Genomic DNA, 18,621 nt, shown 5'->3' on the forward strand with positions numbered 1-18,621 from the left:
TAAACTTTCTGTGGTTTATTTCTGTGGATCATCTCAACACAGGGCTCTCTAACCCACCAATCAGCAGGCCAGACCCTCCTCAATTAAACATAGAAGACAAAAACAAAAGACATCCCTTTGACAAATATAAACACACACACTTGTTCACACACAGATGATGTTGAGGCCCTGTCCAAATGCTTGCAAGATCTTCACCCAACCTATGAATTGAAACCACTCTTTTATTTAGAATATGAATGATACAATTTAGAATCTTTTTTTTTTTTAAATCTGCATTTACAAACATACAATTAGAATTCTAGAATTAGAATCTCACAATATAGAATTTTTATTTAGAATCCACAATCTTACAGTTTAGAATAATTATTATTATTATTATTTTTAATTTAGAATCAGAATTTATAGCTTAAAATTTAGAACCTTTTTTAGAATCTAGAATCTGTATTCACAATGTTACAATTTAGTATCTCACAACGTACAATCTTTATTCAGAATAATTTTTCTCGTTGACAGAGTACAGATCATTTGAAGTATTTAGACAGGGTCAAGACGAGAGTGTTAGGGGAAAACAAAAATCACAACCGATTCCTGATTCCACATGACAACTCTCAAAACAGAGGGGTTCACTTTCATTTTCCAAACATCACGACTGAAATGAAATGTTGGACCATTTAAAACTAAATTCAGAAGAATGAAATGCATGAATCTGAAATGCAGGCCAATCTCTTTATGCTATCAGACATCAGATGAACGTGGTGAGCAGTTTCCAGTGCCTCACACAGTCAGCTTCAAATGAATGAATGATGAATTCTACACAAAAATCAGTAACAATTTAAAGTGAACGTAAACAAAGAAAGATATCAGACTACAGAGTTCTTTCTCATGCATGTACACAGTGAGACCAAGCCCTTTTACTGTTGGATGATATGACAGAAGATGATCCATCTCTTCCCGATCAACCCACGTGCTTATGGGTAACCCATGTCGGCCGAAGGGCTGGAATCCAGAGGAAGGCAACAATTTTGGGGTAAGTTCAGGACAGTCCTGAAACTGCGTGTCAAATTACCATCATACCTTTAATAGACAAATTCGAACAAATTTCTAAAACAAACAAAACCAAACAAGTGAAAAGTGCTTGTACGTGGCACTCAAAAATGCAGAAACCCAAAAAAAAGTTTCAACCACTGTAAAAAAAACAAAAACAAAAAAAAATTACATGAACTCTGACGATATGAAACACATCCTAGATGATCAGTCATCACGTTCATTGATTATAGATCTATATGTGATTGATTGTAGGTAGTCCACTGACTGAGACAGATTGATAGACAGTTCAGCATGTGTCAGTGGCCAGTAGGGGGAGCCCCTGCTTCTAACGGATGGCAGACCACTGTAACGTCCATCCTGATGTGACACTTGAAATCTCACATGCACACACATGCACTCAAACACACGTCAGCCTCTCCTTCATGTGCTAGATACCCTTCACTTCTACAAGGCTTGAAAAATACTTAAATAAAAAAAACCTCCTGTGGAAAACACTGTGACTCACACACTCCAATCACACACACACACATAAACACGCACACATTGATACTCTAAAAGGGAGGCGTTCTCGTAAACATAACCAAAATGTCCACCGCTCCTCGGACGAGGAGGATAAGGGCATCAAACTCAAGTTTCTTTCTCCACAAGTCTTCCTCTCCCATTCGTTTTTTTTTTTTCCTCTGCAAGGTGGAGTGATGGGGAGATTCATATACATATGCGGTTCTGTTCTTTTAGATCATTTTGAAGGCAGACCACCAGGATTGAGAGGAAAGCAGTCCTTTCTCTCTCACGCTCTCTCTCCATCAGCGTCGCTGTGAGAGTCTGTCCATCTGTCCATCCGTGTGCGATCTCAGAATATCTCGGGCAGTGTGACGTTGCGGAGGAGCCACTGTTGCGAGCGACCCCCGGTGCAGTCCTTGACGCTGGGCACCTGACTGTCATCTTCAGACGCCTTATCCAAACACTGATTACTGTTCACGTGTATCAGACTCAGCTTCTGCAGGAGTGAAACGAAACAAAAATGAAAAAAAAAAAATACACACACAAACAGACGCATAAAATATAAACATATTTTAAAATAATAAATCCACAGTTTCTTCGTCTTTCCATTTATGTGATTGCATTGTTGTTGCAAATCCCGCTGATTTAATCTGGTTATCTGGTAACGTTCGGCGGTCCAATCAAATTAGAAAAGAGGAAATGAAAAATGTCTACTATTATGCTTAATTTGTCACACTAGACAAAAAAAAGTTCAAGTTAAGCACATTGCATTGTGGGATCCCATGCGTTTATACTGCACATTCAGGCAAATGCAGTAGGTCATCCAGATATTTCTGTGCTCAGGATTCATAGTGTAATATAATAGTAGTGATAGTAAGCAATATGCCACTCTGCGCTATACACGCAAGGCTGGACAACCTGTGCGCTCCAGGGCAAAGACAAATTGTCGATGCACAGGGATTGCTTTACAGTGGAGCATGTGTGTGAGTGTGTGTAATGGGCCTTGGGTGAGCTGAGTGCTCTAGAGTTTCAGTCTAGCGGGAAGCATTAAGCTGCACAGATACAATTAGGATAGCGGTAGAACCTATGAGACGTAAGGTGTGAGGGCGCACACACACGTCGACGAGCCAGCGATGGTAATGTATGCTAATGCATGCAGGAGAGGTGCTCTTGTTGGCAAGCGTTTTCCTGATCTCGCTCACTCTGAATCTCCCTTCCTTTCCACTCTCCAGAAGAAAAACAGAACCTTTATCTGACAGTGGAAAGTCTCTGCTCGAGTTCTCTATTCTGTGCAGCCTTCCGTCTCTCCGGGCGCGCGGCCAGCATGGTGGGGGCTTTGAATCTGGGGCGAGGAGGGGGAGGAAGAGGAGGAAGAGGAGGCTTTGGAGTAACAGGCATCTTTTTAAACCGACAGCAGAGGAATGCAAAAGGCAATCTTCCTCTTTCTTCCCCTCGGCTAATTCACTTTCCTCAGGCCTGAAGTGGCGTTTTAGTCATATACCAAAATGGAGCGATGGATTTTTAAGATTGACTGAGAGGTGATTTGATCCAACTAAACTAGCATCCCTCCAACAGTGTTTATAAGGGAAGCCGCAGGGTGGATGTTCATGCACATACATTACAAGAGAAGGATGAGTGGACATCCTGCAGACAGACAGCTTTAAAGGGTTAGCTGACTGTCTTTGATGTTATATGACATATATGAGGCCATCAACACCCTAAAGGTGAAAAGCAAGAGTCAAAAGCGCATATGCATCAAAGAACTGTCAGGGAACATAAACAAGCATAAATGATCTCAATGTATGAGCAGAATGGTGGTTTGGCACAATGTTTTGGTTGACAACATTGTTGATGGTTGCCTTTCTGTTACTCAGAAAAATGTCATTTTAATGTTTCACCCTGATACCCCTGGACGTCTGATCTTCTTGAGGTCCACCTTCCTGCAGAGTTTAGGGGTGTCTAACTCTGCCACACTGGGCCAGCCATCTTCTGGCGAGACGAGGGAATTCATTAGGCATGACCCTCACAGTGCATTATGGGTATTCCCTAGCCGTTGAGTGTACATCAGTTGGACACTCGTTGATGCGGAGCATTATGGGATTGAATGAGTGCTAGAGCTGCACATTTTCTGGATTAATTGAGAATCGTGATTTTTTGTTTCAAATAGAGATCATGATTCTGAACAGACAACCTAAATAAAATAACGTATAAATTACTAGAGGTTCTGACATAAACAAATTATAATTAAAGTAGTCTGTAGTCTGATATAATTAAAGTATGATTTTTTTTTTTTAATTGGCTTGAATGAATGATTCAATGACTCGCTCAAAGACTTCACTTATTTCATTACTGGATGTATCAGCCTTTTTGAATGAATCTCTTGAATGAATGATTCAATGACAACTACATTTTTTAACAGTCACTTGTCGCCACCTAGTGGGGTAACAGTGTAATTGATGCAATCGTTATTTGAAGCACCATGTTCATTTCAAAAGGGGATTTGCTCAACTCAGGCTACGTTTACACGTGGCCGGTTATTTTCATAAACGGACATTTCACCCTCTCCGTTTTCAGAAAAGTGTTTGTTCACACAAACCCGTGTATATGCCGCCAAGAGCATGCCAAACCTGTAGGTGGCAGTGTAACGAGAAGCTCAAGCCCATGTTAGCCAATCAGAATCCCGAAAATATAGGTCGCACCTTTGACGCAGTGCAAGTTCTGTCGCATACTGTGACGTTGACTGCCTAAAACTCAGTTTTTCTCAGTTTACATGCAAACGTGCAAACAGAGTTTTCCAAAATCTCCACTCTGGCCGGAGTTTTTAGAAAAAATCGTTTTCAGAGGCGAATTCTCCGTTTGCGTGTCAACGAGGGGCACAACCGAAGGGAAATGTCTCCGTTTTTTCAAAATAACCATGTACGTGTAAACGGGGCCTTAATAACATCCACTATGGTTTCGGACACCACATCGCTGTCCCTTCAAATGGTGCCCTTTTTAAATGGTATAGGGGGTGATTTTGGACACAGTCAAGGCCTTCAGGATCACTAGAAACTTCCAGGCAGGTGTGTTGGAGCTAAACTCTGCAGGAAATTGGCCCTGCATGAGTAGGACTGAACCCTGGCCTGTTCTAATTATAGTTAGAGTACAGCTATACAAGGTATTCGGGATTGCTAGGAACATCTAGATTAGGGGTTGTTTAGGATCAGACTCAGACAATAGGCACGTTCTGGGAGTATTCTGGATTCAAAACAAATTAAGCTCTATCAACAACATCTGGGGCATGTTGTTGATTACCACAAACAGCTTTTTCACCTGTCAGTGTGTAAAATCAAACATTTACAGTATTTGACTTGCAGTAGAAGTCTAGGGGGACATTCAAGAACAGGTTAAAAGCAGAAGCTTGTATTTTTTGTTACAACAAATTAATTCTTCAACAATCTATACAAAAATGTGTATCTCAACAGTAAAGTTGTCAAAGTCCGCCCTTTTTGCAATCCTTTAGGTGTCTTTATGCTCATCATGCAAAAGGGCTTTTTATCAGAGGTAGCCAATCCTGCTTGTGGAGAGCCTGCAGAGTTTAGCTCCAATCCTAATCAAACACACCTAAACCAGCTAATCAACGTCTTCAGAATTACTTGAAAATACCAGGCAGGTGTGTTGAAGAAGGGTTGGAAGTAAAGTATGCAGGAAGGTAGCCCTCCAGGAGCAGGGTTGGCAACCCCTGCTTTACATGGACATGATAAGAGTTGAGACTTATGATGTTAACACTTACAATATTTAAGTATTGTGGCTATACATTCAAAATGTTCAATTTAAGATTTATGTGCTATGCCCCATAATGCCATGCCCCATTGAACAGTAAGAGCTTTACTGTAAATGTGATTTTGCGATCTGCAGCACATATTGTAAATACCTGGGTTCATACACATTTCTACCAATACATTTCCATGACTTTTGAGGCAAATATTCGTGAAATATAAACTATATTTGGGTTAACTTTGTTAAAAACTTCTTCAAAAGAGTGAAAGGTGGGGTAAGCGATATTTGAAAAATGCTGTCATAAGACAACAAAAGTGTAGGCTAGCTAGTCAGCATTAGGGGCCGTATGACGGTGGAGGAGAGAACGAGCAAGAGGAAGATATGAAGAAAGACTGTAGAAAGAGAGATGGCTGAGAGACATTACAAAAGAGAAAAGCTCATAATACTCAGTGGAAAATGAAGGATTATGATCAGGAAAGAGCTTTAAGATCCACGTTAATTAATCATTGTTTGTCTGGAGCTGCTGTGCTGTTGGCAATAACAGCAAACTCTTGTTTGCATTCACTCTTGTGTATGTATGTTCATTTTTTTTGTGCTTCCTTGTCGTTCGTTCATCATCTTCGCTTTATTTTTCGTGAAGCATTATTTTGTTGTGCTTCTGCTACGATAAATAGACTCTTGCATTGCGTGTGTAAAGGAGGCCAGGTAGAGAGAGTTGTGCAGGCTGATGACTGCTAGAGAACGCAGTGTTTACTGTTTTGCGTCCTTGTTAGTGCACCCGCCTCGCATGCCAGAGATCGCGGTTCGAGACAGACTCGGAGCAGGGCGGTTATGATTGGAGGGTGAAGAGAGCAATGAAGAGAGGGGTGTGTTTGTTTGGGTTGATTTCAAATATCAACATTGTTCAGCAACAACTTTGAGAAATAACATACTGCACCTTTAACTGAATAAAAAAGGTTTCTCACAAGGTTAAAACCAGCGCAATCTCATAAAACATGCTCCAATGATAAAGGGTCTGTAAGATGAACGTTAAATATTGTAGTTTAACCAATATTATCACTTAAAAATATACTCTATTATATAAATATTTTGAAACAAATTTCCATGACTTTTCCAAAACTTTCTGGGTTTATTTATTTTTCCAAAACTTTTCCAGGCCTGAAAACTCCTATTTAAAATTTCATGACTTTTCCAAGTTTTTCATGACCCTGATACACTTACCAAAGGGTCATATTCCCAGAGCTGGTTGCCTTTCAAGTGATGGCACTTGAGCATCATAACCGGGCCATTGAGTTTGGACACATCCAAACAGAGGTCATCAGTTCGGATCTCTTTATTGGCTGTGTACGAAAAAACCTGAGCAGGTGGAAAAGGTCACAATACATCAGTGTCAAACCTGTTGTAAAGATCAACATCATTACTCTAAATAAGTGTTTTAAAAGTGAGAAAGAGATGAGGAGCTGACCTGGTTGCCGCCCATGCCGTGGCAGTTGAAAATGCCCACTTTTTCATTCTCTTTCCTGGCCATGTTATCCAGACACTGGTTAGTCTCCACATTACGGATCTGCAATTGGACAGATCACACAAATAGATTAGACACACTCAAGCAGCTCTCCTGCATGAATAAACAGTCACGTCTCTGTCTGAGTGTGAAACATGGTTAATTACCCAAAGCTTATCGCACACCAGGTGGGGGTGGGGGGAGTATCGACGAACAGAGTCAACCGTGCCAATCAAATACACAAACACGCACGTAAATGTGTACTTGATGAAAGACAGCGGATGAAGGGAAAGACAGCTCACTGCTTTCATCCAAAACACTGAGTTACACAAACGTCAAGATCAGTGGGGCTTAAACCATGACAAACTTATTTAACAGCTTCACTGACAGCATGCTATTATATTTAGCCAATGTTTCATGTAAACACTGATTTAATACTTGGCTGTAAGAAAAAATCCAATAGTTTTTTTAAAACAAAGTGCACAGCCTGAAAATATGAAATCACAAGGTTTTTTTTTTAAAAGCAACACGCGCCAAACATCTCTAAACTTGTAATGAGAAGCATTTACACAACAAATGAGAACATTTAATGACATATTTTTACTTCAAACTTCATAACATCAAGAGTCAAGTGTTTGAAATAACTTGCTTTTGTGATCTGATGTGGCTTCATGTCACAATGTAGGCAGAAATAGATTTTTTTATAGTATTCTATACAGTGATAAAGGCTATGTCGACTAGCATTATAAATATACTTTATTGTAATGAAAATACCCCAGATGTCAGAAGAACACATAAACCATATATTATCTTAATCGCATGTTAATTGTCTTCATGTTTCATCAGTCATAATGTCTGGATGTCCATATAAGGAATTTCCTGGAACGTCACAAGTTTTATGACTTCTATGAGTCTCACTTGAACCCTTGAACACTTCTGCACAAAGGCGCCCTCTGGCTATCAGTATGAATGATGTGTGTACTCAGTACTGCTCACAAAACCCTACTTTGGGTAAAAATAGGAAAAGTGAAGCAGTATTCTCAAGTGCTCAACCAAACCGGGTGGATGTTTGGATTGTGTTTAGTATTGGATTATATAAACAAAATTGGCTTAATGTTAAGCAAGAGGTGTTCACCATTTTTGGCAAACAAAGCCAATTTCTTGTTAAGGTTTGTATTTTGTGCGCCCTGTTTAGAACATAAAGTCCTTTGTCAGTCACATGCATGTTTAAGTGCTGGACTGCACTACTTGTGGTTGTTTTCAGAGACGGTAACAAACAAGACATTTTAAACTTGTGCGACAATTGTGTGGCCTGTGCTACAAAACTTTCAACCTCTGAAAGGTTGACCACCAGTGTTATGTGCAAAAAAAAGTTAATGTACAGCCCTGGGCATAGAGTAAAAGATCAATTTTGGGATTTTAAGAATCAATCCTGAGATCGTACAAATGAAACCTGCAAATTAACGTAAAATCTATATTTTTACCGAGCCTTAGGCTCTCATGCTTTCTGCTTTATCTTATTGTCCCAGCTCCTAAACCTTATTTTCACACACTGCTGTTCAAAAGTCACTAAGATTCTTTTTAATTGAGAAATTAATACACTTCCTCATTTCTATTTAAAAAAACAAAAAATCTTTTTATTCACTGAAGATTGCTGGAAAATAATGTATAATCAGGGTTTCAACAAAAATATTAATCAGCACAACTGTTTTCAACATGAATAATAAGAAATGTTTCTTGAGCAACATATCAGAATGATTTCTGAAGGATCATGTGACACTGAGGACTTGGGTAATGATGCTGAAAATTAAGCTTTGCCATAACAGGAATACATTTTTTTTTTTTATATATATTTAAATAGAAAACAGTTATTTTAAATTGTAATAAAAATATTTCACAATATTACCGTATTTACTGTATTTTTGATTAAAAAAATTCAGCCTTGGTGAGCATAAGAGACTTCTTTCAAAAACATTAAAAACCTTTATGACCCCAGACTTTTGAACGGCAGTGTATTGCTGTACGTTTGGGCAGTAACAGTAACGTGGATCATCGCTATGATGTCATATCCTCCATATATTATTCTGTCAGTGTCACCATCAGCAGCAAGGAGAGACAAGGATGAGCTAAAAGTGAATGAACCGTGGGCAGCACAAGGAAGATAGAGCCTTAACCAGTCAGGAGAACAGACAGACTCCGTTCTCAGCGAGTTTCAGACATCAGAGATGACATGTATGTTTTATTCATTAGAGTGTCTGATAAAGAGAGGCAGCGATGGACAGATGGAACGAAAGGGTGAGAGACGGAAAAGGAAACAAGATGATGACAGAGGGAGAGCAGACTAGGAGAGAATAAATGCCTCTCATTTCCTGAACACAGTGACTGGAATAAAAAAACAACAACAATCAATTCCTGTGACCCGAGAAAAAGAGTGTTCCCTCGCTAATTCACACCTGCACTTCTTTAACACACACACACACACAGAGAAATGTGTTTATCACACTCTGCAATGCTTTCCCTTTTTTGCTATCAGCATGTGTACGTTTGTCTGTGTGTGTGTGTGTGTGTGTGAGTGAGAGAGAGAGAGAGTGTGAGTGTGTAATACAGACCTCTCCCAACGAGTAGTAGTGGCGCGGTATCTGGGAGTCTGGGTAGACATTTTCAAGGTACCAGGAGAACGGCTTACACTGCAGTCTCTGTCTCAGGGATGTTCTGACAGAGATATCTCCATAATCCACTTTAGTCACACCTGCAACAAAGAAACGTACACAGAATAAGTAAAATGGTGAATAAAGCTTTTTCCACCATGATTCTAGCGAGTTTTTGGGTGCTAAGGTGGTTTTTAGCATGTTGCTATGCAATGCTCTGGATTGCTACGGCTTCGCAAGGTGGTTTGCAGGATGTTTGGTTCAGATCTCTCCTTCAATTAAACCGTTCTATTGTTCCCCAGACAAAAGTCTGATCGCTTAAAAATGTTTTAGCACACCTCTCCTTCACAAGCGGCCTGACTTGAGGAATCACTCCTGCCTGTAGCACAAACAATAAAGGACGAGATACATGCTGAACTTTGATACTTATTGTTAGGGTTTTGTTCAAACACTTGCCTTGCAGCACTAATAATCAGGAGAGAGTCTACAGAGGCATTAGTATAGAGGAAGGAAAGAATAACACAATACGCACACAGTCAAACAGATAGCTCTGAGCTGCACTGGACACTATTGACAGTGACATTAATATCTATTATCCAACATCTCCTTCTGAGTCAATATGGCTCGAGTGCCCGAGAGCGCTGATAATACACACACACCACATTAAAGAGAAAGACACAGAGATAGAGAGACAGTCATAGAAAGAGACCGAGACAGGGAATGGCAAAGAGACGTGACTAAGAGAGGAGATAAGGAAACGTAATTTCAAAAAACTGCAATATTGTGTCTTACTTAGGGCTGGTCGATATGACGATATTATCGTATACATCGATTATTGACGATGTCAGGGGGGAAAATGACAAATAATAAACCTAGAAAGTTGCCAAATATATTTCACATAGCCCCGTAGTTACCATACACATCTTTGTTTTTGAAGCGTCTTGTGTATGGATGCAGATGTGTAGCATGTAATGTGACTGACCAGGTGAGATGATGTAGAAGAAGTTCTTGAACTCATCCATCCAGACCTCTGCCAACCGTCGGTTGTTCTTGTTGATGATTTGCCCAGTTCCACCAGGGAACGTGTACGGCGTCGCCTTACGGAACACGTGACCGACGTGAGAACATGTGACGATCTCAAGCGTCCCCCCGCACTGCCAAATCTGATAAACACAGATACATATTAGTTCTCAGAGCATAAACGAATCATCAATAACACCAGAACTGCATACTATATATGCAAAAGTGGAATTGTGGGTACCCATATACAAAAGAAATATATTTTTGGAATATATGCAAATATTCGAAATTGGCCCAATAAATATATTTTAGTTAAATATATTTTTTATTTTTTTGAAAATATATTTTAGTTAAATATGTGAATATATTTATATGTCAATATATTTACTAACAACATATATGTTCATATATGTTTTAACTTTTGCAAATTGATTCATTTGAAATATATTTTGAAATTTAAAAAGTTAACATTTTCATAAACAAACAACACATTTTCAATTTCAACTGTCAGAATATTTTTTTGAACATGGTGTATTGGATGTATATGTGTATATAATGTATATAAATGTACAATAAATGTATATATTGTATATGAAATACTATTATTTGAATTATTTTTACAGAATTGAATACAGTTATTTAATAGTGTGTGTATGCAGTGTTAGACACTGAGTTCTATCTATTGTTTAAGTGTACTTCACTGTTGGAGTGTCACTATTATACTTGCATCATAAATATTGTGCATATTTTCAATATTTAAATGACTTCAGGAAAGATGTCAATAGAACACAACAATAAATCTAATAATTGCACTTAGTGTTAGGTACGTGCCACCTAATATGGCCTAATAGTCGTAGGAAAGCAACTATCTGTCATTTTACATTGCAGTCATTTAAATGTAAGTGCAGTATTTATTATAGCTGTGTGTCATAATACAGTAGTGAAATAGGGGAAAAGGTAGAGGAATTACTATGATCAAAATACATTTTCGACCCTTCTTTAGCAAGCTAAACATTTTATGACCATATATTTTGTCATATATTTTACATGTTATAAATGTAAATATATTACATCATATATTTTTGTTATATTTCAGAATATATTTCAAAATGATAAATATAAGTGAGCAACAATGCAAATATATTTCAATGTATTTGGAATATATGCCACATATATTTTTGACACTTTCAAATATATTTCAATAATTTTTTTTTTCTGTATGGGTAGGATTGCGGTGGTGGTTGAATGATTTAATCTCGGGGGTGAGACTTACCCTGAAGGAGATCTCCAGGTTCTCTCCTCCCCAGATGTCCATCCCTGCATCGTATGTGCCAATCTCCTGGAAATAATCTCTGTCTATGGAGAAGAGACCACCTGCCATGGTGGGGGTCCTGATAGACGATGCAAAACAAAAAACACACACTCAAGTGTTTAATTCTATGATGCAAAAACAGGCCCTTCAGGGGAATGATCATATCTTATAAAAGCAGCTCTTCCTCTCCAGTTCACTCCGTCACAAACAAGCACGTCGCGTGTCACTCAGAGGAACGAGATCTTCAATAGAAATGACATGTTTGCATGTGCCTATTTTGGCAACAGCATATCCTTCTTTAAATATCTTTCACTCTTGTTTGTCCATTTCCCTCAGCAGTTCTTTCCTGTTTTCCTCCCATCCATCCCCTGCAGCAAGTCTCATTTACAGTCATGTTTTCCTCAAGTAAGAACCTGTTTTTGTTCTGCTCTCAAGTTGTTTTCATGCTGCTTTGCACTGCAGTGCAGAAAACCAAGCACTGAAGTAAAAGAAGATAAAGCAAACGAGGGGTCGTGTGTGTGTGTGTGGAGGAGGGGGGGGGGGGGGGGTTGGGGTACAAGTGTGGCGTCAGAACGTTCTGAACGTTGAGCTCTGAAAAACACAGGATCTCTAAAGAAATCAAGCAGCAGAAAGCTAACAGCTACTCTGTTCCTATAGTTATACGGTGAGCAGGTAAACACACTCTCCTCTTGGCAAAGTGCTTGTGTGGATTAAAACTCCCCTCATCTGTGTGTTAACTCTAGTGTTTAGCTGCAGGGCTGGAGAAACACTTTTATATTCCGTAGCTTTAAGTTGCATGTAAAATACCTTTTTGGAAAGTAAAAAATAAATGTTGAATTTACATTTAAAAGGCCTTTACAGATATGAGCCAATGCCTAGTGGTTAACACAAATGCTCTGATTCATTGTGTCGTGGTGCTCCTGCAGGCAATGCAATTTCAATTCTGGCTTGTGACATCTATATCACTTCTCACTTATTATTTTCTGTCCGTTAAAAAATGAGAAAAGGATCATAAATTACGCCTCTGAAAAGAAGCGGTTTGAAATGGAATACTAATGTGTAAAACAATTGTGACAAACAATTACAAAAAGTAGTACAATACATTGTCACATGGCCACACTGCGTATTAGAAAAAAGGTAAATGGGCCTCATTCACTAATAATTGTGGATTATTTCGTATTTGTATGCACGGGAGAACTTCTCACAAAAAATTTCACGCACAAATTAGTGCGTACGCATGCTTAGTGAATGAGACCCATTTTCTCAGAAATGATGCTGCTTAGCTTACTTTGTATGTTTCATTTTTGTGTGTTACTCTTGGGTGCCTGGTGAAACAATTAATCAAAAAAGAGATAATAAAAAAAGTAATTAAATTTACTGTTAATTTGTTACACTGAAAATATTACACATACACAATATTCCCATATATTAATTTTATTATACAGGTCTCTGGAGTACTTCTAGATTCATGATTAGCCAATCACAGCATTCAGCAGTCACATTTTTCACAATGTCTGTTGCCCATGGAAACACTATATAACTGAATATAGAAATGTTTCTCATAAAATATTCTGTCAGGTAATCTCATGTCAGTCTAAACCTCTTACTGGAGGAAAATATTATAATGATTTTAATTACTCCAGTCTTCGGTGTCACGTGATCCTTCAGAAATCCTTTTAATATGCTGATTTGGTGCTCAAGTAACATTTCTTATTGTTATCAATGTTCAAAATGTTGTTGAAGCCATGAAACATTCTTTTTAGCCTTCTTTGATGAACAAAGTTAATAAAAAAAACCTAATTAATTAATTAATAAGGAAAAAAAGTAGATTTAAGAATCGTTTTGGAATCGAGGATCGTGACTCCCAGAATTGTAATTGATCGGATTGTGAAGTGCCGAAAGAATCCCACCCCTAATAAGTAGCATAGACTACTTTTATGCTGCTTTATCTGTGTTGGTCCTTATTTTCCTATTGCGTTTCATGGGGAAAATAAAAGCACAGTGGTCTGGAATGACATCAGAGTGAGTAAATAATGACAGAACTTTCATTTTTAGGTCAACAATCCCTATAAGCCTAGTAAGGTAGGTAATTCTACCATGGACATAAACCATCCTATATAATCTTGATCTGACTGCATAATAAGCATTTTGTGTGTTACCTGACAGGCAGCGTTCTGTCTCCTTTCCTGCGGTCCATCTCTCTCTGTGGTACCGGATACCAGCGGAAGTTCAGCTTCCAGTTGAACCCACCATATGTCATATCAGACCCTGCCATGTACTCAAATGTGTCATCGCTGATCACGTCAATGATGGGACACACTACGGTTTTCCTATGAAACACAAACACAAAAGAGACATTAGCTGTGCACTTTCACTGCTTTCACAAAGACAGCCTCAACTACCAGAATAAATGAGTTTTGTCCGCCACAGAATGCCCTTTTTATTTTGAATTCAGCTGGCACACGACAGACACACCTCTCTTTACTCAAACAGATGCAGACACAAATCAGAGGGGACGTCTCGCTAAACTTGTGTCATCAATCAGCACCAAGCAGCCCGCTGTGATGCTAACCCAGGCAATGAGGATGGATAACACACACACACGCACTGCAGGCACACTTTCCTCTCCTAAATTCAGCAGACTGAAGCTTCAGCTAATGATGCCCCAACAGGCCGCCCGAGGCAACACAACACAGAGAATCAGCATGTATATGAGGGCATGTGCGCATGTTTAGAAGAGAGGAGATATTCTCTGCACATAAATCCTCAAAGAATCAAATTCAGATAAAAGTGAGTTCATGTTTCTATACCCTACAAGTTCCCCATTTCGAGCACAAATGCAGCCTGAGGTGAAACCAAACTACAAAACTGTAATAATAAAGCACAGGGAAAAAACTAAACTCTAAGAGCTATTGATCGCTCAGCTCTCTGCAAACCAACATGCCAAAATGGAAAAGAAAGTGTGACTGGTTTGTTTTTATGTTCCACCACAAATTGCAGAAATTAAATAAAAGGCATGTGCGTGTGGGTGTAACTTTTTTGTGCTTGTGACCGCATATATGAGAGAGATATCAATCGACCAGTGGAATGCTATTTCCCAACCACTGAAACAAAATCAGGAAAAAAAAAAAAAAACCTGGAAAAAACTGCAGTTCTGACAATTCTGCCCATTTTTCCTATAAAGAGTAAACAAATGATAGTTTTTTCAGTGATAAAACTCTTACAAATCAAGTGTAGCGTTAGTTCTGGCAGGTCACGTTAGTCAAGCTTGCATCAGCTGACTCCCAGCTGATCCACGTCTACCTATAGCAAATAAGACGCCAATCACAGCATCCATATATAAGCTCCTTCAGTATAATCAGCAGCTATCAAACTATTCCTCTTGAATCAGACTGAATTCTCAAATTGTGTTGTACATTCAAATCTTGAATTAATGATATCTGCAATACAAATAATGTTGGTTCTGTTCTGTTAACCCTAAGAGGGGTTATTGCTGATCTCCCTGCTCTAATCATGCTAGGCTGCATGGATGTGCAAGGAGTTCTTGCCCAGAACAAAACCATACCGCCAATCCAAACTGTATGCTAGCTGTCAATTGTATTTGACGATAGTGGTCCTGACAGAATAACTGTTTTGTTAATAAGTTTTCATGAAAGCTCTGTGGTTGTCAAAAGTCAGCCAGTGAGTCCGGTGGACTTTTCCTGACAAATAAATGTGAATTTCTCGGTCCAGGTAACACGGAAAATGAGTAAACATTTGCATTAATTTACAAATACTACCAACATTGCAACAATACACAGCAGGTTGAAAATCCGTGAAGTTACACTTGAATGTTTTATATTAAGCTAATAATTATTACTACAGACTACAAATTAGCCTTTACCCTAAAAGAAAACACCATGACCCTAACCTTACCAACTCCAAAAGAAATAATATGTAGTATATTGTTAATATTTATTTAAATAATATTTTTTTTAAATAATTAAAAGTGTGTGTGTATATATTTACTATATTTTTTCAAGCAAGTATATACCTTAAAGTATAGCATCTCAGAAGTAGTAGTGCTTACTTGTCAAGTCTGATGCGAGCGAGGAGAGGCTCAAGCCAGCCGGTTGTGCACTCACAGTGGGCATCCAGGAAGGTAATCACCTGACCTGTGGAGATGGATGCCCCCTTCAACCGAGCGCGAATCAGGCCCGAGCGCTGCTCCATCCGTACCACCCTGACCGGCACCTCCAACTTCCGCACATACTGCTCCAACTGCCGCTTCAGAAAGTCTACATGCACACAGAGGAAACAAACAATTACACACTGGCTCCCCGTGAACAAGAATTATACATATAACTTTGGGAGGATGTGACTTCGCATGATAATTTCCTTCTAATATTCATCAGTGGATGCAAAGAGAAAATGCTCTAAAAATGACATCTTCCAGATGCAAACACGTACATTGAATACACGTTTTAGCCAGGGACTAAGGCACAATCTGAAAAGTTGGGTGAGGCACATTATCAATCTTATCTATCTCATGAATATTAAATACAGTAGGTCAGGCAATATTCGTAACTGATTTGCTGATTACCTCTAACCAACTCCATGATCATTTGTAAGACTGACAATGCCTCCAGTGGAATGAGGCTTTTTTTTGCCCTTAAATTTGTCTTTTTCCATGGCTGCCTACAACTTTTATTCCACACTACGGATAAACAAAGTAAAGCTCTTGAAATATTATGATTACTGCCCAAAAAAGTGTGTGGGGGGCATATTCTTGGTCTTGGCGATGTATAGGAAACCTTTCTTTAACAATTTTCCCCCAGTTCAATCATTAATGAAGTATTGCTCTACATCAGCATCTGCAGGATCGGCTCTCGGCTCATGTGGATCAGCATCCTCAGCTGTAGCAGCCATCTTAAAATACTGATCTTCCTGTTACTGCTGAGGATATCAGTGCTTTCCGTTTCGATTAAATAATCTAAGCCACTGAATGGCTTAATATGTGTTCAGACACATAAAGATCAGACTGAAACTGTGAAACAGTTTTGCACGTTAGTGGTTCTCAACCTTTTTGACTCGATTGTGAAAAATCTCAATAAGGAAAAAGTTTTTACTTTTTAGTTGATATATTGAATTTATTAACATCATAAATGATTGTAATATAATAAATTAATGAACCATGAAACATCTTTGAATCTAGAAGTTATGTTCTGTATTCCAGAATTGTATGTTCTTCAATTAAAACAAACAAGATAAATTGAGTTATATGAGATTTCAGTCACATCTTGATTTTAATTTAGATTTAAGATAGCTTATTTGAATAAATTAACAATATTTTATTAATTGAAATACTTTATTTCATCCTGCAGCCCCTTGGAAATTTCCTGAGGGCCCCTGGTTGAGAACCACTACTGTAATTGATTATTTTAAGGGACAGTTCAACAAAAATATTTTAATATTTTTGTCAGTGGATCACAAAATTTAGCAGAATGTCCATGATGCTCATTTACAACCAATGAACGTGAAAAGAAAACCGGCCACAGTACCCACTAACCTACATTTCATGGAAAAGGGCATATGCAAGGACATACGACATACATTTTCCTAGGAAAAATATCTACTTTTAAAAAATAAATTAAATATGCTGGTTGTGAACAACATGAGGGTGAGTAGATGACAGAATTTTCATGAGACATTCCTTTAACGAAAGCAACAAATAACATCTGTACACAGGTCCAAATCTGTCCCAAAAAAAATCTATATATGTCAAACACTCCCACAGATCCAATAATAGGCCTTTAGGAGATCTGACAGGAGGACATGTCTGTGCAATGCAGTCTCACAGAGGGTTTATCAGCTCTCTCATGCTTTATTTGAGGTGGGATATGTGGAACAGAACTGAATGCTAAAAAACAAAAAAAACAAAAAAAAAAACACTCAAGAAACAGAAAGACAAAGGAAACGCTTATTCCTGTTTTCATGTCATTATCTGGTGATGTGTCTCTTTTTAACTCCATCCCACAGAAACAACCCGACAACATATAAGTTCCATCCTACATTATTTCCCACTTAAAGGCGTAAATATGCCACATTATGGAAATTGAAGGCATTGCGAACTCCATTACATGTTGTTTAAAACAAGTCCAGTAGATGCTCCACTCAAATGAACACTCATCACTCTCTGCAGACACGTGAGCAAATCTATGCACACACGTAAATCAATATCTATTCCTCTAGTCGTTTAAGTGGAAATAAAGAGGAGGAAGAGAGAGTGGGCGGAAAGAGAGGAGGAGAACAAGAGAGGACATCATTAGAGGACAAAATTGAGCGGCAGGAAGATGAGAGGAAGAATTTGGGTCTTTATCTCTCCACAGGAGCGGCAGATTAGCACAGATGAGTGAGGAGGGGGGCTGGCAGCTATTCTTATGCAGGACGTGACCTGCGCAGTCAATCTATTACCGAATGAACTAGTGCATGTGTGTGTGTGTGTGTGTGTGTGACAGAGCGAGAAAAGAAGACATCGATGTGTCTTTTTTGCATCTGTCAAAATGTTGCAGTGGTTAGACAGGAGTGTGTGTGTGTGTGTGTGTGTGTGTGTGTGTGTGTGTGTGTGTACACGCCATGGGCCTCAATGATGCTTCAAAGCACTCCTGGATGAACACTCTGTCAATGTCTCTGCAGTCTCTCACCCACAGACTTAATTCTGATGTTATTACAGTTATTCCAGCTGCACATTTTCTGTCATGGTGGGCACTTTCCATTGACTTTTATAGCTTTTATACTGAGGTAATGATGTTTTTCGATCCCTACCTCTGATCTAAAAAGATTAGTTCACCCCA

At 38.7% G+C, this 18,621-nt stretch overlaps 1 protein-coding gene across 2 annotated transcripts in view; it reads right to left on the minus strand.

The window, feature by feature from the left end:
• galnt1 (UDP-N-acetyl-alpha-D-galactosamine:polypeptide N-acetylgalactosaminyltransferase 1) overlaps nucleotides 1-18,621 on the minus strand; it is a 98,030-nt gene continuing 79,409 nt past the window's right edge. For both annotated transcript variants that reach the window (XM_079894037.1, XM_079894038.1), the window contains 8 exons: nucleotides 15,858-16,065; nucleotides 13,948-14,118; nucleotides 11,750-11,867; nucleotides 10,439-10,619; nucleotides 9,418-9,557; nucleotides 6,773-6,871; nucleotides 6,529-6,663; nucleotides 1-2,044 (listed from right to left, as the gene is read on the minus strand). In XM_079894037.1, coding sequence (XP_079750163.1) covers nucleotides 1,898-2,044; nucleotides 6,529-6,663; nucleotides 6,773-6,871; nucleotides 9,418-9,557; nucleotides 10,439-10,619; nucleotides 11,750-11,867; nucleotides 13,948-14,118; nucleotides 15,858-16,065 — 1,199 coding nt within the window. In that variant the 3' untranslated portion in view covers nucleotides 1-1,897. The remainder of the gene's footprint in view (nucleotides 2,045-6,528; nucleotides 6,664-6,772; nucleotides 6,872-9,417; nucleotides 9,558-10,438; nucleotides 10,620-11,749; nucleotides 11,868-13,947; nucleotides 14,119-15,857; nucleotides 16,066-18,621) is intronic.

This window comes from Squalius cephalus (assembly GCF_949319135.1).
Source record: "Squalius cephalus genome assembly, chromosome: 15".
Classification (NCBI taxonomy): Eukaryota; Metazoa; Chordata; class Actinopteri; order Cypriniformes; family Leuciscidae; genus Squalius; species Squalius cephalus.